We start from the raw sequence: 26,550 nt of genomic DNA on the forward strand, positions 1-26,550 counted from the left end.
GCGACCGCAAATTCCTCTGTGTTCATGAGGCGCTGCATTGCCAACTTTCCTATCCGAATGCTGCTCTTCAAATTTGGGACAGGGGTATTAATCCGAATGCTGCTCTTCAAATTTGGGACAGGGGTATTAAGGCGGTGCTGTAAATACGGGTACGGCTTTCGCTACTTTCCGATATATAAACTTCCGACAGTTTTGTCGCAACAAAAAATCGATCAGTTTTACCTTATCGCCCTGTTAGTTACGCATGCATACACACACTTCCGAATTATGAGTATTGATCAGACCTGCTTGAACACTTGTGGTTTTCTGTTTCCAATTGGATCTTTAATTCAAATTCTGGGTTGTCCCGGAGTGGTTTTCCACTTCTAGATCGGGTCCCGTCAGGATGTCGCCAAATAATGTTGCTAACTTTGCCTCAGTTTAATTGCTCTGTTTTATCACCTTTGCTCTTGAGTCGCCAGGTATCTTTATGATACCGCCACGTGGTTCAAGTCCGAGTAATGATCAATAATCCAATACACCGATTAGTAAGACTTAAATCAAAGCACATTTATTATACACAGTAATCACTACTCATGCTAAATTCTACGTCTAAGCTACTTCTACAACTAACAGGCCTATACTTAACTTGGAACTGGTCCACCAGGTCAGGGAAACAAATGGCCTTTTGTTCAGGTTCTGAGCCTGCGGGATTCGAAGTTGGTACAGATTGATAGCTAGGAGCGCCTATCTCGTAGCGAGCGTTGAAGTAAGACTAAAAGGTTCGATCGGCTGCTGAAGAGTGACGAGAGCTGGAAGAGAGAGCTGAAGAGAGCGCCTTGAACTTGGGGCTCAATTCTTATAGCCCCCAGGGGTTTCCCGCCTTTCGGGGCGGACCCTGTACCTGGTCCCAAGTGATTGGACTTTGTCCCAATCACTTGGTTCGATTTTCTCCAATGCTGGAGCGGTTCCCTGATCGATGGGCGGTCTTAAGGTGGTCGTTCACCTCCTTTTGTGTAGGCTTCTGCTGGCGCCGAAGAGTCTGGCTTTGTTTTGTGTGTCTAAATGTTGCTCATTGTTCCCGGGGATTGCTCATTAGTATGCAGATGGCTGGTGTTTTGTTATGCTGATGGTTGCTGGTGTCGATCTTGTCTGGCCTTTCCAGAGGTAAATACACAGCCAACCTGCAGCTGCTCGTTTTTGTCCTGTTGGCTGACTTTCCCATCAGCCTTTGCCGTTCGCCATTTTGAATCGGGAGTTGGCCATTTTAAGTGGCTACACATGTCTGAATGTGGGGTGAAATCAAGATGAGATTCGTCTTTCATAAGCCAAAGGCACCCACTCTTGAAGCTTCTGCATGAAGAATAGCTCACCTATTGTTGCAAAGAGAGACAGTTGTCGAAGCTTTTCATCTTCCACTCATCAGGACGAGCAGAAGAATGCCGAATTTCAAGTGATCACATCAATTTATACGACAGGAGACAAGCCGACTGATTGGCTGAAGCATTACCGTGGAGAAAGCAAAAGGGATCGATAAGTTCCTGGGTAATTCAGAAAAGACACAAGGCTTGAACATATTCCTTTTCTTTGCAGAGAATGGGTCCTCCTCATAGACTCATAGAATTCCTACAGTGCAGAGGAAGCCATTCGGTCCATCAGGTCTGCACCGACCCTCCGAAAAAGCACTGTACCAAGGCCCACTCCCCTGCCCTAACCCCGTAACCCCATAACCCAACCACCCTGCATTTCTTTGGACACTAAGGTGCAATTTTAGCATGGCCAATCCACCTAACCTGCACATCTTTGGATTGTGGGAGGAAACCGGAGCATCCGGAAGAAACCCACACAGATACGGGGAGAAAGTGCAAGCTCCACACTAACAGTCACCCAAGGCCAGAATTGAACCCTGGCGCTGTGAGGCAGCAGTGCTAACCACTGTCACCATGACCCCATCTGTTTCACTTCTCACAAGTGTAAAGGAACCACTACCAGTTTGACTGATCATCTTAAATTGATTGCCAGTGTAGCTATTAACACACGTTTAGGATAGTTTAGCAAGTGGCTCATTTACACTTGTAACATAGCTCCTTTCAGCAATATTCAAGTTCTGAACTAACAGGCAACTGTGAGATTCAGGAGAATCCCAGCTTCGAGAATCCCACCATGGGCCAATGCCTTCAGCAGAGGAGAAAACAAAACTGGAGAAATAAAATGAGACAAAATCCCTGCATCTCAAACTCTTCTCTAGTGAGCATTAAAACCGGCAGCCCCAAGTGTAGCAGAAGCATAAGAACATGAGAAATAGGAGCAGGAGTAGACCATTCGGCCCTGTTAACCTGCTCCACTATTCAATAAGATCATGGATGATCTTTTGTGGCCTTAGATCCACTCTCCTGCCTGTCCCCTTAACCCTTCACTTCCTTGTCAATCGAGAAATGCTGTCTAACTCAACCTTGAATATATTCAATGACCCAGCTTCCTATGCTTGTTGGTGGAGAGAATTCCAAACACTAACAACCCTCTGAGAGAAGAAATTCCTCCTCCTCTCCATCGTAAATGGGAGCTCCCAGGGGGCGGGATTCTCCACCTCCACGCCGAAGTGGCCGCGCCGTCGTGAACGCCGTCGAGGTTCACGATGGCGCGGAACGGCCCCGGTCCCGACCGATTCAGGCCCTGACAATGGGCTAGTATCGGGGCCGCGTCATCTACACGCGCCAGACCTTGTCGCCCGCATAAAAGCGGCGCCAAATAGATGACGCGGCCGGCACCGCATAGCGGACGTCATCCGCGCATGCGCGGGTTGGCCGGCGCCAACCCGCGCATGCGCGGTTGCCGTCCTGTCCAAATCCACCCCGCAAGAAGATGGGGGACGGATCTTGCGGGGCCGCGGAAGGAAGGAGGTCCTCCTTCAGAGAGGACGGCCTGACGATTGGTGGGCACCGATCGCAGGCCGCCCCCCCAGCGTTCACGCACCGCCCACGACTGTAGCGACCAGGTGTGGACGGCGCCGGGGGGAACCCGCCGTTTTGGCCTGGCCGCTCGGCCCATCCAGGCCTGAGAATAGCAGGGGTGCCGGAGAATCGCCATTTTGGGTGTCTCCGGCGATTCTCCGGCCTGCGGCCCGCGAAACTCGACCGGCCCGTTCCCGCCGCCTGGGAGAATCGCGGGAGGGCGTTGGACCGGCGTCCCCGGAAATTTCGGCGGCCCAGGCGATTCTCCCAACCGGCGTGGGAGTGGAGAATCGCGGTTTATTCTGAAACTGCACCTAGTTCAAAACACCCCCTCCCGGAGGGGAAACACAATATTCTTTCAGCATGCAAATTAAACCGCTTTGAAATTGTGAGGCAGCTAGACCTTGGTAACATAGACATAGAACATACAGTGCTGAAGGAGGCCATTCGGCCCATCGAGTGCACCGACCCCATAAACCTTCACTTCCACCCTATCCCCGTAACCCCATCTAACCTTTTTTGGTCACTCAGGGCAATTTATCATGGCCAATCCACCTAACCTGCACCTCTTTGGACTGTGGGAGGAAACCGGAGCACCCGGAGGAAACCCACGCAGTCATGGGGAGAAAGTGCAGACTCCGCACAGACAGTGACCCAGCGGGGAATCGAACCTGGGACCCTGGCGCGGTGAAGCCACAGTGCTATCCTCGTGTACTAACGTGCTGCCCACTCCATGCCCAGCAGTCATGTGCCGTCATCACCACAGACAGTTCGAACTGTAAGGGAGAGAAGAAGAAATGGATGAAGGGAATGAGGAAGTGGATGGAAAGGACGATGAGAGATGAATTCAGGGGGCTACTTTTCTTTCAGTAAGGAGGGAGCAATTGTGCTTGTATTCTTCTGTGGGCATGGAGTGTAAGGTCAAGTTTGTCTTCAGTAGGAATGGGGAGGATGAATTTTCTCTTAGCAAGAAGCTGTAATTCTGTCGGCAAAGCATTAAGGGGTTTGTATCTGGGTTACTGTTCAGTTGTGTGCGTTGGGATGGTGATGACTGCACATTTTAGCATCATACAGCACAGGCAAGCCATCCCAAAAATACTTGCTGCAAACCTATTTGGTTGAATCTTCTGTGCTTCAATACCTGATACAGCGAGCACTTAAAACCTCTTATTTTGTGTAAATAAACATTGTAAAATTTACAGTCAGGCTCATATCTTCTTCACCGCGACCCCTGAAATCCATTCGGCTGCTAAAACCCCTGAGCCCCAGGGAAAACAATGCTTGATTGACAGCTATGGCTCTCTGATCTCTGCTGTCAATTTCACAATGTTTATTAGCAGAAAATAAAGAGTTTGCAAGTACTTGTAGTTTCTGCTATTGATACTTTAACGGGTCTAAAATATTGCATTTTCCTTTTTTTTCTCTAAATTTAGAGTACCCAATTCATTTTTTCCAATTAAGGGCCAATCCACCTGGCCTGCACATCTTTGGGTTGTGGGGGCGAAATCCACGCAAACACGGAGAGAATGTGCAAACTCCACACGGACAATGATCCTGAGCCGGGATCGAACCTGGGAACTCGGCGCCATGAGGCTGCAGGGCTAACCCACTGCGCCACCGTGCTGCGCTAAGATTGCATTTTCCTGACTACCATTTACCCATCAAGGATGAAAATCCAGCCCTTCATCAATATGAATAAATTGTTGTTGCAGGTTTTCAGAGTGTAACGTTGTTGCTATTGATATTTGCATAACGGGAAATATTGACTGCTTGTCAATTACATCGCATCTTTACTACTTGAATATTGAAAAAGCATAAGCTTCCTGTTTATTTTTTCTCAAGATATTGTAAATGTCTTCTCATTGCGAGCTTAAGAGAAAATGTAGGTTTCCTCTAATGTCCACTTAACAAAACTGAGGTAATTGGCTGACATTGACTAAGTAACTAGTGGCTTGAAATAGCATCATATGATGTTAGTTGCAAACTAGCATTGGGGTGAGGGAGACGTCTAAAAAATGTGGGGATGTGGGGGCCTGAGAGGGGGGAAGATCGGGACTGCCGAACAAAATGGCGCTCCGATCGGCAAGGAGCCTCTCTTGCTGGCAAGATCAGCTTGCCAGCAGGAAATCCCTCAAGTTGGTCACCATTCTACCCGAAGGATGTGGAGGCTTTAGAGAGGGTGCAGAAGAGATTTATCAGGATGTTGCCTGGTATGGAGGGCATTAGCTATGAGGAGAGGTTGAATAAACTCGGTTTGTTCTCACTGGAACTAAGGAGGTTGAGGGGCGATTATGAGGGGCATAGACAGAGTGGATAGTCAGAGGCTCTTTCCCAGGGTAGAGGGGTCAATTACTAGGGGGCATAGGTTTAAGGTGCGAGGGGCAAGGTTTAGAGGAGATGTACGAGGCAAGTTTTTTACACAGAGGGTAGTGGGTGCCTGGAACTCGCTGCCGGAGGAGGTGGTGGAAGCAGGGACGATAGTGACGATTAAGGGGCATCTTGATAAATACATGAATAGGATGGGAATAGAGGGATACAGACCCCGGAAGTGTAGAAGATTTTAATTTAGACGGGCAGCATGGTTGGCGCCGGATTGGAGGGCCGAAGGGCTGTTCCTGTGCTAAACCTTTCTTTGTTCTTTGTTAAGTGCGGCCTCGGCGGGAAGAAACACCACAAGGCCTTAAAAAACGGCAAAGTGCCATTGGGAGAGCAGGATGTTTCTCAGCATTGCAGTCTGCTGAATTGCGTCCTATATTTTTGGCAGCCCATGAAAAATTGTGCATCGACTTGGCTGCGTTTAAAAAAAAAAAATTCAGAGTACCCAACAATTAAGGGGCAATTTAGCGTGGCCAATTCACCTACCCTGCACATCTTTGTGTGTGGGGGTGAGAATCACGCAGACCCGGGGAAAATGTGCAAACTCCATACGGACAGTGATCCGGAGCCGGGATCGAATCCGGGACCTGAGCGCCGTGAGGCAGCAGTGCTAACCACTGCGCCAATGTGCCGCCCGACTTGACTGCATTTTGTAAGACTGCGTTAAAACCAGGAAGCGAGTATTGTGTATACATTTGTCTTTCACGTTGTAGGATACTATTGAATGACTAAATGGGATTATTTAATAATTATTTAATAATCCTCATATGAGACAATCTCTACTTTCCATTTTGGAAAAAATATACCATAAATCATCTATTTTAAATAAACATTCAATGTCACAAAGCACATTTTCACCCATCAGTTATTATTTAGGCAATGTATCTGTTTACTCTTGCTGCTCCATGACATGGTTCCATTTGCTATTTCTTCATTATTTACACACTGGGTCAGAAAATGCTGGAAAAATAACAGCATTGGATGGACACAAGGTTAGTCATTTTCCAGTAGCTTGTGTCAAGGAAGCAATATTCATGAGCTGTGAATCATCATAAGTTGCAGAACGACCTGGGCATCACCCACAGTTCCCCTCCTGAAAATTGCAGCTCCCCTCAACCCCTCCCAGCCAAATGTCAAAATGTGGCCACATTAATTACCAATAAAACTCACTGCAGAAAGTTAGGGCAGGTATTTAACAACATTAGGAGCTGTCTATGATGTAACCTGTATCAGTGGAATGCCACCCAAACTCCCCAGCCCAGAAAAGGAACAATCCAAACTGTGGAATCTCAATCCTGCAGGTAGTAAATAGTTCTGCGAGTTCAAAATGAAGTTTTAAAATGTGTTTTTTTTTTTGTATTTTGGTTTCTTTTCTACTTTAATTCAATCTTTCTTTCCCTCTCTTTCTTTCGCTTTCTGATTTGGCTCTAATTTACCCTAATTTCCTCTTTCCTCTGTTTCTTTCTCAATCCTTAAATCTCATTGGTTAAGGAGATAGATTGTTGGTCCAATCGTTCACCAAGGTCCCAGATGCCCCGTTGCTGTTACCATCTCGCACTTCCAGCAGTTTATGATGCAGAAAATCACGACTGAAGGGTGAGGAAGAAAATCTAACAAGTGGGGAGCTCACTGCAGCAAGTTCTGGGCCACTGCATAGCTTAAATGCCTCAAGTAGCATGATGTATTCTGCAAGTTGTTCTCTTGAGAAACCAAGAACTACAGTGGAGATATGAGTAACTGGACCATTTTTTCCTCGAGGTTTCTTCAATGACTGTTTTGCTTTGTATCATTCAGGGATGCTGCAGGAAAAGAGGTGTATCGTCTAGCGCTACAGACAAGAGAGCAGCACATCAGGAGGGACAAAGCTACCAGCAACATTTGCACAGCCCAGGTATAACCAGCAGCATCATTACTTTCAGCACTTGCTGTTGACAGGTTTGAAATTAAGGTCGGTAAATTCTGTCAAATTTAGGGCCTACCCCAAAGATGCTCTAGAGAATCCCTCTCCGAACTTCCCATGTAAGTAATTGTTCTTACATGACAACGGTAATTGTTCCAAAGCACTAACTTCCCTTGGACAATTGCACTATGAGCCATCCGACAAAACAATTTAAATCGCTAACTTTAGATGGTTCTGCCAGGGTTACTCTAATAATTACTCAGAAAAAGGTAGAAGAAATAATACCTCTTTTAATTTTTGAATTTCTGTGTAACGATTTTAAACACCCAGACCAATCCCCGCAAGCCCCCCACCCCGGAAACACCCTGACCCCTGAGAGGACTACCCCACCTCACCGACCTCCAACCCGCACAGGACTGTACCTCATCCATGATCCAACCCACACCCCCAACTTGACTTCTCTGACCCAGCTGGACCCCCTCAACAACCCTTCCCTTGCCATTCCAATCTTCTGGCATCCTTCCCATCCTATTCCATTTATCCCTTTCGTAACATCCCCATTCCATTACACATCCTGCCCTTCTTCCTGTGCCAACCCTAGCCCCACTCTTGTCACATTGCCCTCTGCATGGCTGCCCCCCCCCCGACCCCACCCATACTGCCCCCAGTCCCTCCAGCCTGGGTAATCTTGTTGTTGGTCGCCCATTGTCACCCACTGGTTTCTTCCTCCACCAACCATCCCGCTGCCACCAACCGCTAGCAGCCACCTGTGCCTCACGCGCTGCAGTCGATGCTACATCAGAGCAGCTGTGCCTCAGAGCAGAAACCATTAACTAAAGCTCACAGAAAAATAAAGCTCTTTTATCTTTGAGGTGTGGGATGAGTGTCAAAGAGCATGCGGACAGAGACATCTTGCTCCTCAGACTTTCTGTTTGTTGGCCTACATTAATTGGAGGGAGGGGTTTGAGGTGTCTCCCGTCTGGGTGGGCTTGTGGGGAGGGAGTGGGAGAAGAGGGGACAATGGGAGGAGAGCATTACTCGGAATGACCTCTGCCCTTTCCTTGAATTTGGGGCTTTGGAAATGGCTGGCGAGGCAGGTTTGAGGCCTGCCCTGCCCGCCACCTTCAGAATGTTCGGCCAACCAGAAGAAAAAGACAGTAAAATTATTTTAACTGAATAAAAATGTAAAACAGATTTAACGATGTCTGAATTTGGCAGCTCTCTGAAACCCCTGAATTAATGTAAACGTGCCTCGACACTGCGCTCTCTACATGCCTTCACGTACCCCAGATACTGCCCACAAAACAAATTTACTGACGGATATCAAAAACGCAGACACCGAAAATTACACATTATTATTATAGACTAATTCAACATGGATTTGAAAAGCTTTTTCGGTGGTGGTGACTATGAAACTGTTGGATTGTTGTAAAAACGCATCTGGTTCACCAAGGTCCTTGAGGGAAGGAAATCGTCCTTCCCTGGCCTGGCCTACATGTGACTCCAGACTCATAGCCATGTGGTTGATTCTTAATTGCCCCCTGGAGTGCCCCAACAAGCCACTCAGTTGTGTTCAAGAAGCCTGATCACTGCCAGCTTCTCAAGTGCAATGAAGGATGGGCAATTAATGCAGGCCGAGCCAGTGATGGCAAATCTCATGCAAGAATAACTTTTTAAAAATTATTTTGGTCTCCTCTCTTTAAATTGGTGTTTATGTCTGTCTGACCATTTTTAGATTGCCTGTTTTCAATGTCTTCAGTTGTTTTCCACTTTTATGTCAACACATCTTTCGTGTTTGGAACATTGCCAATTTCTCACGTTATATGCTGTCAAAGCATTACCTGGGACCTGGAAAGTTAGGTAAATATGGGTTGAAATGTGACATCCGGAAGAGTGTGGATGTTTTTGTGCATGGACCTTTGGAATGTGAAGTGATGTAAGATTTAGGACAGTTTCTCTATTGAGTTTGCAGTTGGCCTATTTTTAGATAGGGTCGTGATAACAGACTTCTTTTTGACGAAACAAGTGTTTTATTTCTTCATTTCTCCTTCTAATTTTAGGCACTCTTGGCCAACATGGCTGCCATGTTTGCTGTTTATCACGGCCCCAACGGACTGAAACACATTGCGAAAAGGGTGCACAATGCTACTTTAATTTTAGCCGAAGGTAAGACTTACTACTGGAAGTAAAATCTTGTTTCAACTTTGCCACTGAAAGCGATTCTGAGCTAATCTCTTCCGAATCAGGCTTGAAACGTGCTGGACATAAAATACAGCACGAGTTCTTTTTCGACACACTGAAGATCCACTGTGGTGTGGCTACCGAGGAGATAGTAAGCAGGGCTGCCCAGCGGCAGATGAACCTCCGAGGATATGGTGATTCTATGGTGAGTAAACTTTTAGATCGTATTGCCCTCTATTGGACAATTTCTAATCGTTTCACCTATCTTCTAGAAAGAGACACCGGTTGATTCTGACTATTTCTACGTGGGCAATGTATCGCCTGATGTGCTTCCAAGCCAGGGTAGACTTGAGGCTGGATTTTCCCTGTAGGCTTCTGGATCCTGCTGTCAGGCTCAAATGTGGTCAGAAATTAACTCCGCAATATGTGGGTAACAGCCACTCATTGTAATTTTCTCTGGAAGGGCCAATTAATAGTGAGAAAATAGGCTCACTGTTCAATTATGATGTGGAGATGCCGACGTTGGACTGGGGTGAGCACAGTACGAAGTCTTACAACACCAGGTTAAAGTCCAACAGGTTTGTTTCGAATCACTAGCTTTTGGAGCACTGCTCCTTCCTCAGGTGAATGAAGAGGTGGGTTCCAGAAACATATATACTGCCAAAGTCAATGATGCAATACGATACTTTGAATGCGAGTCTTTGCAGGTAAGTAAGTCTTTACAGGTCCAAACGGAGCAACTGGAGAGAGGGATAATCGCAGGCTAAAGAGGTGTGAATTGTCTCAAGCCAGGACAGTTGGTAGGATTTCGCAAGCCCAGGCCAGATAACCAAGACGCTCTCAAGACCAACCGCAACATTGTCATCAAATCAGCAGACAAAATGGGGCCTTCGTCATACTGATCAGAACGGACCACTGCAAAGAAGTGTACCGACAACTCAACAACCAGGAACACTACAGACAGTTACCCGCAGATCCGACCAAGGAACACACCCGCCAACTCAATAGGCTGATCAAGAACTTGGATCCAGACCTTCAGAGCACGCTACATTCTCTCATCCCACGTACTCCCCACATTGGAGATCTCTACTGCCTCCCGAAAATACAAAAGGCCAACACACCAGGCCGTCCTAGCGTATCAGGCAATGGGACCCTGTGTGAGAACCTCTCTGGCTACATCGAGGGCATCTTGAAACCCATTGTACAAGGAACGTCCAGCCTCTGTCGCGATACGACAGACTTCTCACAGAAACTCAGCACCTATGGATCAGTTGAACCAAGAACATTCCTCGTCACAATGGACATCTCGGCACCCTGCACCAGCATCCCCCATGACGACATTGCTGCAACAGCCTCAGTACTCAACACCGACAACTGCCAATCTCCAGACGCAATTCTGCAACTCATCCGCTTCATTTCGGATCACAATGTCTTCACCTTCGACAACAAGCTCCCCACAGAAGCCCTTCCGCCAGGTTCACGTTTTTAAAAAGGATTACTAATCGGCGCCTGCGTGACCACTTGCTGGGGAGGCTGATGAATCACGAAAGGCCGTTGGATAAGGGCCGCTCCCATTAATAGGGTTTAAGTGGTGAATTTTTTTAAATTTAGAGTACTGCCAACCAAGACTTTCCATCACTTTGCTGATTAGTGTGATTAGACTGATGGGGCAGTAATTGGCTAGGTTGGATTTGTCCTGTTTCTAGTGTACAGGACATACCTGTGCAATTTTCCACATTGCCGGGTAGTTACCAACGTTGTAGCTGTACTGGAAGATCTTGGGCCACGGGTCTGGTAAATTCTGGAGCACAAGTTTTCAGTACTATTGCCGGAATGTTCCCAGGGCTCATAGCCTTTGCAGTGTCCAGTGCGTTCACCGTTTCTTGATATCACGTAGAGTGAATCAAATACGCTGAAGTCTGGCATCTGTGATGCTGGGGACCTCAAGAGGGGGCCAAAATGGATCATCCACTTGGCACTCCTGGGCTGAAGATGATCGCAAATGCTTCAGCCTAGTCTCTTGTACTGATGGGCTGTGCTACTCCTTGATTGAGTATGGGGATATTTGTGGACCCGCCTCCTCCAAGTAGATCTCCAATTGGCCACCACTAATGGCTGGATGTTGCAACCGCAGATCTTCGATCTCATCAGTTGGTTGTGGGATCGCTTAGCTCTGTCCCGCTGTTTGGCACTAATCCTGCCTTGTCGCTTCACAGGAGGACACCTCATTTTTTGAAATGCTTGGCGCTGCTTCTGGCATGTCCTTTTCCCTTTTACGGGACGTGGGTATCGCTGCACTAGCATTTGTCGCCCGCCCCATGAACTGAGTAGCTTGCTACGTACCATTTCAGGGTGACAATTACGAGGCAACCGCATTGCTGCAACTCTGAAGTCACGCGTAGCAGGAGACCCTAAAGAGGCATTAGTGAAAGAGAAGGGTGAATCAGTCGATGATAGCTTTATATTCCAAATTTATTAATTATATTGAAATTCCACCGGCTGCCATGGTGGGGCTTGAACCCATGACCCTAGAGCATTACCTGCATTTCTAGTCCAGTAACATTACCACTTTGCCACCTGCATTCTTTATTGAAGTAGGATGAGTGATGTTACAACAAATTCCTCTCCTGAGTGCTGAATGATCCCACCATGCAGTTCCGAAGCTAACAGCAGGTCAGAAGAAGGCCACTCAGTAGATGGTGTCTGCCAGACAAAAAAGAGCGCTCTAACCTAATCACGCTCCCACCTTGTAGGATACGGAATTTCACATGTATATCCAAGTGCTTTTTAAACACATTGAGGGTTTCTGCCTTTAGTAGCCATTCAGCCAGTGATTCCAGACCCCCAACATCTGGGTTACAACCTTCCCCTCCTAATCAATTTCTTTAAATCTGTGTCCTCGGCTATTTAACTCTCTGCTGTTGTAAATCGGTTCTTTCTGTCCACTCTATCTGGGCCCCTCCATAACTTCAAACTCCTCAATTAAATCCCCCTCAGCCTCCAAAGAAAACCACCCCATCAACTCGGTTCTTTCCTTATAGCTAACATAACTGTTATAAATCTCTTCTGTACCGTCTCTAGTAGTCATATCCTTCCTGTAATGTGGTCACCTGAACTACGCACAATACTCCAGTTGCGTAACTACTCTTAATGGTTTTACACAGGTCAAGGTTAACCTCTACACTCAAATATTCTGTGCCTCGGCTAATAAAGGAAAGAATTACGTAAGCTTTCTTAACCCACTTTACCTCTCTGACTTGCTATCTTTATGGATGTGTGAACATTGTTACGATCCCAGTTGATGTTACTACTGGCAAGATCGCAGAATGGGACCCTGGGCAGGATTCTCCGACCCCACGCCGGGTCGGAGAATTCCCAGTGGGAGGCCTGGGGCGAAATTCTCCGTTATCGGCGGACGCAAATCCGACTTGAGTCACGTCGGAAAAATGGGTCGAAAGTCTCCGGCCCGAAATGGGCTAGCAGCGACGTAACGGGATCCGCGCTTGCGCAGTGGTTCACGCCGTGCAGCGTCATACGCGCCGCACGGCGTGACGGCTCATAAGGCCGCGCTGCTCCCCCCCCACCCGACCGGAACACCCGACTGGATGGCTGGCCGCCGCTCAGCCCCGAGGTTCGAGTCACGGGATGTGGAGGCGCTCCTGGACGCGGTGGAGCAGAGGAGGGACGCCCTGCATCCCGGGCACGGCCGCAGAGTTGCCCCACGCCACAGCCGGCGTCTGTGGAGGAAAGTGGCAGAGGCCGTCACCGCTGCGGCCCTGACACCACGGACAGGCACCCAGTGCCACAAGAAGGTGAACGACCTCCTCAGAGCAGGCAGGGTGAGCCTCCCCATATCCCCCCTCCCCCATATCCCCCCCTTCCCCATATCCCTCCTCCCCCATATCCACCATATCCCCCCTCCCCATATCCCACCCTCCCCCATATCCCCCTCCCCATATCCCCCCCTCCCCCAGATCCCCCATATCCCCCCTCCCCATATCCCCCATATCCCCCCTCCCCCATATCCCCCCTCCCCCATATCCCCCATACCCCCCTCCCCCATAGCCCCCCTCCCCCATATCCCCCCCATCCCCATATCCCCCCTCCCCCATATCCCCCCTCCCCATATCCCCCCTCCTCCATATCCCCCCTCCCCCATAATCCCCCCTCCCCAATATCCCCCCTCCCCCATATCCCCCCTTCCCCCATATCCCCATATCCCCCCTTCCCCCATATGCCCCCCTCCCCCATATCCCCCATCCCACATATCCCCCCTCCCCATATCCCCCCTCCCCATATCCCCCCTCCTCCATATCCCCCCACCCCCATATCCCCCCTCCCCCATATCCCCATATCCCCCTCCCCCATATCCCCAAGTGAATCCAGCCCTAACCTTAACCTCTGCAATGCACGCGCAACCGATGGGGTGCATTCATATACCTGCCTAACAGTGTTGCCTTTTACCCCTGCCACCACCCGCCCCCCCCCCCTCCCCCCCCACAGGATAAGCGCGCACACAACAATAGGGAGCATGTGAGGACTGGAGGAGGCCCCGCTGATGTGAGGCCACTGACCGAACACGAGGAAAGGGCCCTGGAACTGGCTGGCGGACCTGACGACCGGGCGGTTGCTGATGCAGAGGTCAGGGGCGTAGTAGCAAGTGAGCCACCGACAGCCCGTCCCCATATCCCCCCTCCCCTATATACCCCTCCCCCATATCACCTGATCACTGCCTGATGTCTAACCATGCATGCTTCATTGTGTATCGCAGGACCAAACGTCCAGGCACCCATCCCCGCAGGTGCAGACCGCCCGCAGGATGCCCCTCGGAGGCCACGGGAGACGGAGAGACCCGGACCCTCCAGCATGCGACGCCTGCAGGATGCCCCTCGGAGGCCACGGGAGACGGAGAGATCCGCACACTCCAGCATGCGACGCCCGCAGGATGCCCCTCGCACACCACGGGAGACGGAGAGACCCGCACCCTCCAGCATGCGACGCCCGCAGGATGCCCCTCGCACACCACGGGAGACGGAGAGACCCGCACCCTCCAGCATGCGACGCCCGCAGGATGCCCCTCGGAGGCCACGGGAGACAGTGAGACCTGGAGCAACAGGGAGACGACACCCCCGTCACGTGCGGGAGCGACCACCCAGCGACGAGGGGGGCAGTCACAGGCCCCCGTCACATCCGAGCCAGGACACCACTACCCAGGACACCACTATCCAGGACACCCCTACCCGGGACACCACTAGCCAGGACACCACTACCCGGGACACCACTACCCGGGACACCACTACCCGGGACACCACTACCCAGGACACCACTACCCAGGACACCACTAGCCAGGACACCACTACCCGGGACACCACTACCCGGGACACCACTACCCGGGACAGCACTGCCCAGGACACCCCTACCCGGGACAGCACTACCCAGGAAGACGAAATACCGGACAGTGACTCAGAGTGGATGGGTGGAGACGAACCCCCACCCCAAAGTGCCATGGACTCAGAGTGGGATGAAGAGCACGACACAACGCCACTGCTGTCACCAACACCCTCCACCATCGCAGAAACACTCACCTCGGTTGGACACTTTAGTGATGAGGCGTCTGGTACACTCACTGGTGCGCACAACACAGCCGTCCCGGTACAGCAGGTGGAGGTAGGAGCAGCAGAGGGGCCGGGTGGTCGGAGGGCAGCCCAGCCCAAGCGAACATCTGCCGCCCAGATGGATCCCGGGTTCCTGGAGTTACCACACCCACACATAGATCTGATGCAACCACCGACCCGGAGACGAGCGAAGAGGGTGACGGGCGGCTTGCGGCGGCTGCAGTCGCAGGTGGAGGAGTCCACCCGCGTCCAGGAGCTGGGAGTGGTGCCGGTCATGCGTGCCACCCAAGCTGACACCGCACGGGTGGCGTCCGCGGTGGAGGCGGTGTCAGACATGGGGAACGGTTTGCGAGGCCTGGGGCTTTCCGTGCAGGCGGCGTCTGTGGCCCAGGAAATGGCTGCCCTCTCACAGGAGGCCATGAGCCAGTGCCAGCGCCAGATGGCAGAGGCGCTCAACGCCATAGCCCAGTCTCAGCAGGCCATGGCCCAGTCTCTGCAGGCCATCGCTGAGGGCATCGGCGCCAGTGGCCATGTGCGAGCCGGCGTCGCACTGTCACAGACAGGGTTTGCCAACCCCCTGGGCTCCATGGCTGCAAACCTGCAGACCCCTGTGAATACCAGCCCGGGCCTCCAGGACTGGCAGCGCCAGATGTCGGGGGGGCGTCGGATGGCCAGTCCGTTCGCATCCCCCACCCATGTAGAGGCCTGGGGGCCATCGGGCACCCCGAGGGAGGAGGAGGTGGTGTGGTCCGTCCCGGCTCCCCCTGTAGGGGAGGTCCCGGTACACCGCGACACCTCGGACTCCCCCCCTTCCGTCCCAGGTGCATCGGGTGGGCAACGGGCAGGACAGGCTGGCAGCTCGCCATCCCAGTCGCCCGGGCCGCAGCCTGGCCCATCTAGGCCAGGACGCCCCAGGAAACGGCCGCCAAAGGGATCCAGTGTCAGAGGGCAGGAATCACAGGAGTCCACCTCCAGCCCTGCTGTACCGTCTGGGGAACCACGTAGACGTAGTCAAAGGGCCCGTAAGGCCAAACAATTAGACACTGAGTAAGTTGGCACGGGTGCAGGGCACAGATGAGTTTTAGGGGCAAGGGCAAGTGCATGAACTCCTTTGGTTATTAAAGTCAATGTTACACCTACAGAAACTGCCTTTGTGCTCTGTCCAAAGCGTGCGGGGGTGTCATGTATGTTGAGCGCAAGTGTGTGTGTGAGGGGTGGTCTTACCTCAGCCCCAGGTGAGTCTGCCCCCTTCTCCCTGGGCCGCCATCAACATCCCCGGGCAGAGGACGGGACCGTGCGCTGCAGTGTCACAGCCGCATGCAGGGATGGTCCGGGTGGATGGTGGTACTGTGGCCATGGGTCAGACATAGTCCAACGATGTAGAGCCAGGAGCTCACCGCAGGGCGGGTTGTCATCATCCTCCATGGCCTGCAATAGACACGCGTCCACCCGCAACTGTGTGAGCCCGGCCCGTTGTGCCACAGGTGGATCGGCAATGGGGGGGGGTGGTGTGCATGCGGGTGGGGTGGGTGGGGTTGGGGAGGGGGTTGAGGGTGCTGGGTGGGTGGATGGGTGGGGGGTGTGGTTGGTCGGCTGTTGCCATGGTGTGCGGTCTGTGGCCATACTACCCGATTCCCACGCCCATCTAGTCAGTGAAGCGGGCGTCTATCAGTCTGTCCCGTGCCCGCTGGGCCAGCCGGTAACGGTGGACAGCCACCCGCCTGTGTCTACCCCGTCTGCCCTGACCATTACCCCCATCCCCCTCATCTGGGGAGGACTGCGCCTCTTCCTGCTGCTCCTCCAGTCCGCCCTCCTCTGCCTGCGGCACATCGCCCCTCTGCTGGGCTATGTTGTGCAGGACGCAGCACACCACAATGATGCGGCCGACCCTATCTGACCGATACTGGAGGGCGCCCCCAGAGAGGCCCAGGCACCTGAAACGCATCTTCAGCACGCCAAAGCACCTCTCTATCACTCCCCTTGCCGCTACATGGGCATCATTGTAGTGGTTCTCCGCCTCATTGCGTGGTCTCCGTATAGGCGTCATCAGCCACGATCGCAATGGGTAGCCCCTGTTGCCCAGCAACCAGCCCCTCAGCCGGGGATGGCGTCCCTCGTACATGCCGGGGATGGATGAGCGCGACAACACGTATGAGTCGTGTACACTGCCTGGGTAACGGGCGCAGACGTGCAGGACCACCTGTATGTTCATCGAATAGGTCCCCTTCCTATTGGTGAACACGGCCCTGTTATCTGCAGGTGGCCGCACGGCGACGTGCAACCCATCGATCGCGCCCTGGACCATGGGGAACCCGGCCACGGCAGAGAAGCCCACGGCCCGGGCATCTTGGCTGGCCCGGTCCACGGGTAAGCGGATGTAGCAGTGCGCCATGGCATATAGGGCATCTGTCACTGCCCGGGTGCACCGATGTCTGCGATATGCCGGACAGGTCCTCACTCGGTGCCTGGAATGACCCCGTTGCATAAAAGTTCAGGGCCACCGTAACCTTGACGGACACGGGGAGAGGGTGTCCCCCGCCAGTGCCACGCGGTGACAGGTGTGCCAGCAGGTGGCAGATGTGTGCCACGGTTTCCCGCCTCATCCGGAGTCTCCTCCTGCATTCCCGGTCCGTGAGGTCCTGGTATGACTGCCGGGGCATGTACACACGGGGTGCCCTCGGGTGCCTCCGTTGCCGTGGGGCCGCGACGTCCTCCTCCCCCTCCTCGTCCTGTCGGTCAGGTGTCCCTCCAGCCTGGGCGGCTGCCGCCTGTCCCTTTCCGGCAGCCTGCGCCGCCTCTCTGGCACGCTCCTCCTCCTCCTCATCCAGGGCAACATAGACATGTGCGGCTGCCGCCACGGCGGCCAACATCGCTGGATGATCTGAAAACATGACGGCCTGGTGGGGGGGAGGGGAACGACGACATGTCATCATTGCCCATATCCCCTCCTCCCCCCAGACAGGTGGCATGGACCGCATGGGTCCAACTGTTGGAGGCTGGCAACTGGCCAGGTGGACCAACTCACTTGCCCTCGCATCCCCCTCCCCGGCACGGACCTCCACCCCGGCACGGATCCCCCTCCCCGGCACGGATCCCCCCCAACCTCCACCCCAGCAAGGACCCCCCATCCCCCTCCCCGGCACGGACCCCAACCTCCACCCCGGCACGGACCCCCCCCCAACCTCCACCCCGGCACGGACCCCCCATTCCCCTCCCCGGCACGGACCCCCCCCCCAACCTCCACCCCGGCACGGACCCCCCCCCCAACCTCCACCCCGGCACGGACCCCCCCCCCAACCTCCACCCCGGCACGTTCCCCCCCCCCCCCAACCTCCACCCCGGCACGGACCCCCCACCCCCCTTCCCGGCATGGACCCCCCCCAACCTCCACCCCGGCACGGATCCTCCCCCCCCCCCCCCAACCTCCACCCCGGCCCGGACCCCCCCCCCAACCTCCACCCCGGCACGGACCCCCCATCCCCCTCCCCGGCACGAACCCCCCCCCCCCAACCTCCACCCCGGCACGGACCCCCCCCCCCCCAACCTCCACCCCGGCACGGACCACCCCCCAACCTCCACCCCGGCACGGATCCCCCATCCCCCTCCCCGGCACGGACCCCCCCCCAACCTCCACCCCGGCACGGACCCCCCATCCCCCTCCCAGGCACAGACCCCACCCCAACCTCCACCCCGGCACGGAACCCCCCCAACCTCCACCCCGGCACGGACCACCCATCCCCCTCCCCGGCACGGACCCCCCCCCCCAACCTCCACCTCGGCACGGACCCCACATCCCCCTGCCCGGCACGGACCCCCCCCCCCCCCCCAAACTCCACCCTGGCACGGACCCCAACCTCCACCCCGACACGGACCCCCCCACAACCTCCACCCCGGCACGGACCCCCCCCCCAACCTCCACCCCGGCACGGACCGCCCCCCCAACCTCCACCCCGGCACGGATCCCCCTCCCCGGCACGGACCCCCCCCCAACCTCCACCCCGGCACGCACCCCCCCCCCCCCCCAACCTCCACCCCGGCACGGACCCCCCCCCCCAACCTCCACCCCGGCACGGACCCCCCCCCCAACCTCCACCCCGCCACGGACCCCCCCCCAACCTCCACCCCGGCACGGACCCCCCATCCCCCGGCACGGAGCCCCCCCAACCTCCACCCCGGCACGGACCCCCCCCCCCCCCCGCTGCACACACACAACCCGAGACACACCTCTCTTCACGCATTCAGACTGCGGCCACGCCATCGCCTGCCCAGAGCCAACCCCCCAGGCCGTCACTCACATCCACGCTGGTTGGCGTGAACCTGGAGCACAGGGTCACGCTGATGAAAAGGAGGTTTAATTTACGTCGACGTGAACGGTCATCACGTCGACGGGACTTCGGCCCATCCGGAAGGAAGAATATCGGCAGGCCGAAAATCGGCTGCCTTGCGCAGACCCGTGACCTTCTCCGACGGCAGCGGCGACATTAACGCCCCGCCGACTTTTCTCCCTTCGAAGACTTCGGCAACCGGCGGGGGTGGGATTCACGGCGGCCAACGGCCATTCTCCGACCCTCTGGGGGGTCGGAGAATGACGCCCGTGAATCCAGCCCCTGTCGGCTCCCGAATTCTCTGGCGCGGGGATTTGGGGGAGGCGGGAATCGCGCCACGCTGGTCGGCGGCCACTGGCAGCGGCCCCCCCCTGACGATTCACTGGACCGCGATGGGCCGAGTGGCCGCCCGTTTTCGGCCAGTCCCGCCGGCATATGTTACGACAAGTACTTACCAGCAGGACCTGGCTCCGCGGGGGGCCTCCGGGGTCCTCGGGGCGGGGTTATCTGGCCCCGGGGGGGTGCCCCCATGGTGGCCTGGCCCGCGATCGGAGCGCACCGACCCGCGGCGGGCCTGTGCCATGGGGGCACTCTATTCCTCCCCGCCGGCTGGTGTAACGGCCCGCGATGGCCGGCGCGGAGATGACCCCCCCCCTGTGCATGCGCTGGGATGACACCAGCACACGCTGGCGCTCCCGCGCATGCGCCAACTGCCGCCAGTCGGCAGAGGCCCTTAGCCGCCGGTTGACGTGGCGCCAAGCCCCTTACGAGCCGGCCGGCGCAGCACAAACCACTCCGCCGCTAGCCTAGCCCCTGAAGGTGCGGAGGATTCCGCACCTTCGGGGCGTCCCGACGCCGGAGTGGTTCACGCCACTCCTTCCCGCCGGAGTTGCACGCCCCGCCGGTTTCAGAAGAATCCCGCCCCCATCTCAAAAGATTGTAGGCTGAATTCTCCGCTGGCGGGATTCTCCGTTGCACCTTCTGCGCACCCACGCCCGGAGATTTCACAATGGCGTGGGGCTTCCCACAATGGGGAACCCCGTTGGCTGGCTGGCGGGACAGAGATTCCCGCTGCTGGTGGGGGGGCGCTGCACCAGAAAATTGGTGCGGCGGGACGGAGAATCCCGCCCCGTAGCTTTTACTCTTTTTTGGAAAATGTGGAGTAAAAGACTTACAGAACTGCCAATTTGCTTTTACCAACAAGAAAAAAACATTTATCAAACATGAAAAGTTTGACTAAAATTCAATACTCCTTCACTCCCACTTATCGTCACAAGGGAACGCAGATTTTAAGGATAATACAGGTTACAAAATCTATCTTATGCTGCAAGATTTTTAGGAAACACACATTGCCTTTAAATGCACAGGCTGGGGGACGTCCGGTGGCGGACTGGAGGTGGAAGTGGCACGTTGAGTGACTCCTGCTCGAGGCTCTGGTTTTTGGAGTTTTTTCTGGTTCCAGAGGCAGTTTTTAAATAAGCTGGTGCAAGAAGACAGAGGAAGGTGGGGAATGTCTAAGACCCAGAAAAAAGCTGCTGGGAAGAAGGTGGCAAGCGGAAGTTCGCCTTCCGAGTGAACGGGTCAGCCCGGCAGCAGGAAAGATGGCGGAGGCTGGGTCGCTGGGTGGGGCCGCGCCCTTCACAGTGGAGACTCTGACTGAGGTGATGGCGGGAGAATCTGAGAGGCAGTTCACAGGCACATGGGGGTGATACGAACCGAGATAATGGCTGCGATAATGGAATTGGTGGAGGAGGCAATGGCCTCGGTGAAGGCGGCAGTGTTGAAGACGGCGGCCGAGGTACAGGAGCAAGCAGAGAAGTCGAAGGGGGTGGAGGAAGCTCGGGGACCAGTTCACCTCGATGAGTGAGGAGCTGAAGAGGGTGGTGGAGGCCAACAAAGGACTCAGAGCCAAGGTGGAGGATCTGGATAATAGGGTCCTGAGGGGGTGGAGGGCCCAAGGCAGACTGAGTACTTTGCGAAGATGTTGGCAGAGTTGTTGGGGGAGGGGGAAGAACCCTCCCGGCATGAGCTGGACAGGGCTCAGCGGTCGCTCAAGCTCAAACCGAAGGCAAACCAGCCGCCAAGAGCGCTCATACTTTGTTTCCACAAGTTCCCTGTTAAGGAGAAGTTCTTGAGTTGGGCGAAGCAAAGGCATGAGGTGAAGTGGGAAGCAGCTGGTGTTCGTATGTGCCAGAACCTAACTGTGGAACTGGCCAGGATTAGGAGGGTAGTCTTGCAGAGAGGGTAACAGGCGGGGGGGCTAGGCCTCCCAAACTTACTGTACTGCTATTGGGTGGCGAATGTGCGGGGCTGGACCAAGGAAGAGGAGACCCAATGGGTTGAGATGGAGGAGGGCTCGTGTAGTGGGTCGGGGTTGCGGGTGCTGGAAATGGCACCGCTACCAATTGCTCCGGAAGGTACTCAGTGAAGGTCAGCTGGCGGTGACCACTTATAAGATCCTGAAGGCAGCTCAGGCAACATTTTAAGCTGTGGGCTGGGTTAAGGGGAATCATTGGTTTGAGCCAGGGAGGGTGGGTGCGAGGTTTCGGAGATGGGACGAGAGGGAGATCAAGGAAATGAAGGACTTATTTCTTGGCGGACGATTCGTGAGGAGTTGGGGGGAGAAGTACGGGTGGGCGTGGGGAAGAATGGTTTATGAAACTGCAGGTTTGAGATTTTGCAAGGAAGGTTTACCCGACCTTCCCGATAGGGCCTGTCTCCTCGTTGCTGGTGGCGGTGCTGTCAGTGGGCGGGTTGGAGAGGTGCCTTGTTTCAGTGATCTATGGGAGGATCCTGGAGGAGGAAGGGGTGTCTTTTTTTGAAATAAATTTATAGTACCTAATTCAATTTTTTAACCAATTAAAGGGCAATTTAGTGTGGCCAATCCATCTATCCAGCACATATTTGGGTTTGTGGGAGTGAGACACACGGGGAGAATGTGCAAACTCCACACGGACAATGGCCCGGGTCCTCAGTGCCATGAAGTAGCAGTGCTAATCACCATGCTGCCCTGGAGGACGGTGTCTATGGAGGGGTTTAATGTGAAGTGGGAAGAGGAGGTGGTGGGGGGGGGGGATTGGTGGCGGTGGAAGTGGGATTGTGGTGTGAGGTGCTGTGGAGAGTAAATGACTCAACCTCATGTGCGAGGCTGGGGCTGGTACAGTTAAAAAGTTTGCGTAGGGCGCACCTCACAAAATCAAAGATGAGCCGGCTGTTTGAGGGGGTGGATGATGTCTGTGAGCGATATGGGAGGGGCCCCACAAACCGCATTCACATGTTTTGGTCTTGCCGGAAGGAGGAAATATTTTGGCGCGAGGTTTTTAGCACAATCTCGGGGTCTGGCATACGGATGTGGAGCCCGGTCCCCGAGAAGCCATTTTCGGGGTGTCGGACCGGCCCGAGTTACAGGCGGGTGCGGGGGCAGGCGTTTTAGCCTTCGCCTCGCTGATCGCCCGTTGGCGGGTCCTGTTGGGGTGGAGGCCAGGCTCTCCGCCCTGTACCTCGGAGTGGTGGGGCGATCTGCTGGAGCTTTTGATCCTGGAGAAGGTGAAGTTTGAGCTGAGGGGCCGAAGGAGGAGCTCTACAATTCTTGGGGTTTGTTTATTATGCACATTTGGGAGTTGGTTGCTGTTGAATATTGAGGGGTAGGGTGGGGAGGTGGGCGGAGGGGGGGGACTGTTTCATTTTCTGTTTTATATTGTTGGGGTTATTTTGCTTCTGTTTCTTTTTTATATGATGAAAATATGGCGAATAAAAATATTTTTTTATAAACGCACAGGCTGACTGGGATCAGACAACACCCCACTCTGAAACTAAATGACACATACTACTCAATCGATCTTCCATGGATTCCGCCTCAAATTCCCCCAGATGGTTGTCATACGTGTTTCCAAATTCCACTAACAAATAGACATGCTTTAAAATTTTCTTCCAAACCAAACCAATGTTTTCTCTCAGCTGTTTTCATCAAGGATCCGCCTCTAGGCTTTCCAATTATCCTTTCAAACAAGGTTTTCCCCCAGCTATTTTCACAAGGTTCCACCTCCATGTTTTCCAACTCTTTTCAGTATTCCTTTGTCTAAATGATTTTACACAAACTCTCCAGCCACTGATTGCTCCACAATTATTTCAATTCATGTTTCAGTTTGTGGTAAGATATCATGAACCTTAGAACCACTTCAGATATGTTTCTGGCGTCTCACTAGCCAACTCCTTCTTAGATCTGTGACTGCACTGAAAAATATCCTAGTCTAGTTCCAGTTTCCTCTGTTCTTTTTACTTAAGACATCCCGGAATCTTCTCTTAATTTCTCTTATGTTTTTGCTATCTTGAAGGTCTAGGGTAGCTGCCTGTCCTGTCTCAATCTGGAGAAGAGTTTAAATTTAAATTGCGCTGCAAGAGTTAGTTGATTTCCCCTTAACACTGGGGTTCTTGAGGTATTGGTAGAAGCATTGCCGTGGGGAATGCAGTAGTTGATGGTGACTGATAGTTAATTGTTAAGCACTGTGTGAAATTTAAACCAGGCAACTTGCCTCTGATTGGTCAAGGCACTCCCCCCTGGAATGAACCAACGAATGGTTATGACATATTTTGTTTAGCTGAAACAGGTGCAATGTGTGTACATGTTCTTTCTGTCTGCTAAGAACAGGGATCTGTGTATTAATACATGCAGCTTCCACTACAGGCAAATGTGCCATGCTGAGAGCCTGACATATAATTAATTTATATGTACCACAAAAAGCAAGGGACGCAGGACTAAGCTCTGCAGAACCCCAACAGAAATAGCCTTCCAGTCATAGAAATACCCATCAACTTGCCACTGAGCCAATTGTGGATCCAGCTCACCATATTTCCTTGGACCCCAAGTGCTTTTACTTATCTGACCTTGTCAAAAGCCTATCTTAAATCCACCTAGACTACATCCAGCATGCTACCCTCATTGACCATTCTTATTACCGCCTCACAACATTAATCAAGATAGTCAGATATGAGCTTGCGTTAAACAATCTATGAAGACTTTTCTTGATAATCTGTGCCTTTCCAAATAACAATTAGGTCATCTAATAATTTTCCCACCAGCAAGGAATAGCTGACTGGCTTCTAATTACCCAGTCTCTTCCCCTTTCCCTTTATAAGCAACAGTGCAATGTTAGCAGTTCTCGTAACACGCTGCCTGTAGTAAGAGGATTGAAAAAAGATGGTCAGATCCTCCGCTATTTCCACCCTCGGTTCCCTACAATTCATCTGGGGCCGGGCGATGCATCTCCTTTCACAGATGATAAACGGTGGTAATATTTGCTCTCTCGCTGTATTTATCCCAGCCAATGCTTCACGCTTTTCCTCGTTGACTTCATTGCCTGCATCATCCCCTCTTTTGCGAAGACAGACAGCAAGTGTCCGATGTCATCCCATCTCCACACACACACACACACACACACAGGTTACCCCCGGAGTCTCTAATCAGCCCTACTCTTTCCTTAGTTATGTGTATGTAAAATATCTTCGGGTTTTCCTTGATTTTACTGGCGGGTTTTTTTCTCTCCATGCTCTCCCTTTGCTTTCCCGATTTCCTCTTTTAATGTCAGCCCTGCGTGTTCTGCATTCCTCCAGGCGTGCAGCAGCATTGCAGTTCAGGTTTGCTGTTGTGGAATGCAGTGGACTTTGAACCATCTGTAGAAGTATAGTTTTAAATATTGAATTTACCATTGAACGTTTTCTTCCATTTGCCAGTTGGGGGTGTCCCTCGACGAAACAGTGACTGAGAGAGACTTGGACGACCTGCTCTGGGTTTTTGGCTGTGAATCGTCTGCCGTAAGTATTTCTTTTAGATGCAAGGCATCAGCTATTTCTGTGCTGCGAGTTTTACGGCTAAGTAATGTTGGCAGCGGTTCGACTTATTCTCCTCATAGAGAAATGGCAAATGCAGAGCACAACCTGTTCATCTCTTTCTCGTGGTAAAGAAGATAACGTAAGGCGAAGGAGAGACCTTGTATTTATATAGCATCAAAAAGCACTCGACTACAGACCTTCCGAGTTTTTTTGTTAATGGTGTGGCGCTGTCTGCAAGAGTTATTGTGTTAAATGTGTTTTTGTTTTAAGGAGTTGATAGCTGAGAGCATGGGAGATGAACCAAAAGGTATCCTGGCCACGCAGTTTAAGAGGACAAGCAAATTCCTTTCACATCCAGTCTTCAATAGGTTAGTAAGAAACCTTGTGCTGAGATTGCCGCTTAATCCATTGAAGTAAAGCCACCATGTACGGATAAGGTCCACTTGTCACAACTTGGACATGTATTGGTCTCTCCCTTGTTAAACTGTCTGTGGTTCTCTCTTAAGTGGCCAGTCTGTACATTTACAAGATTTGTTCATCTTGACCATCAGCGTTTTATGGTAGAGGAATACCCAATCATTTTAAGCCCTGTGTAGGCTTTTCCTAGTGAAAAATATTGGGAGGTGAACAGTTTTTGCTTATGTTCCCCATTCCACCTTCCAAATCATCTTCAAATCTTTTAATTCGTCTTCAAAAATATATTCAGGTTCCCACTGAAAAGCCACGAGCTTTTATTTATAACAATGAACATACAGCATAGGGAAGAGGCCATTCAGCCAATCGTCCTTGTGCTGACTCTTTCAAAATGGCTAACCCCCTGCCCTGCTCTTCCCCATTGCTCTGCCATTTTCTGCTTTTCAGGCATATATCCAAGTCGCATCGAAGGTTACGACTGAATCTGCTTCCACTACTTTTTCAAGCAGTGCATCCCAGAACATTTCAGCTCACTGCAAAAAAAAAAACATTTTCATTCCCTTTCTCCCCCCCCCCACCCCCCGACTTGTTTTTTTGCCAGTTCTTTAATCTGAGTCCTCTGGTTACTAACCAGTTGGAATAGTTTCTTTCCATCAAAACCCTTGATGGAATAGCTCTGTCTAATCTCCCTTTCATCGTTTCTGCTTTAAGGAGAACATTCCTTGTTCCTCTGGTCTTGCCACATACCAAAAGCAAGCCCCTTCATGTTAAGTTCATTTGGGACATCAACAGGTTACCTTCAATATAATGAAACATTCTTTAAGCCACTGCTGATAAAAACATTTATATTGTTTGACTACATTTTCTCCTGCCATTACGGGTAAATTACATAAATTATAATAAAGGCCTGACCTTAAGATGCGACCAACCTTGTCACTTCACACTTGTCATTTTTGTTTTTAGCGTGCTGTTATACGACA

At 52.7% G+C, this 26,550-nt stretch overlaps 1 protein-coding gene across 2 annotated transcripts in view; it reads left to right on the plus strand.

Moving 5' to 3' along the window:
- The window catches only part of gldc (glycine dehydrogenase (decarboxylating)), a 219,717-nt gene that overhangs the window by 112,959 nt on the left and 80,208 nt on the right, over positions 1-26,550 (plus strand). For both annotated transcript variants that reach the window (XM_072517219.1, XM_072517220.1), the window contains 5 exons: positions 7,101-7,197; positions 9,267-9,372; positions 9,453-9,592; positions 25,058-25,138; positions 25,427-25,524. In XM_072517219.1, the coding sequence (XP_072373320.1) occupies positions 7,101-7,197; positions 9,267-9,372; positions 9,453-9,592; positions 25,058-25,138; positions 25,427-25,524 (522 nt within the window). The remainder of the gene's footprint in view (positions 1-7,100; positions 7,198-9,266; positions 9,373-9,452; positions 9,593-25,057; positions 25,139-25,426; positions 25,525-26,550) is intronic.

This window comes from Scyliorhinus torazame, chromosome 9 (genome assembly GCF_047496885.1).
Source record: "Scyliorhinus torazame isolate Kashiwa2021f chromosome 9, sScyTor2.1, whole genome shotgun sequence".
Classification (NCBI taxonomy): Eukaryota; Metazoa; Chordata; class Chondrichthyes; order Carcharhiniformes; family Scyliorhinidae; genus Scyliorhinus; species Scyliorhinus torazame.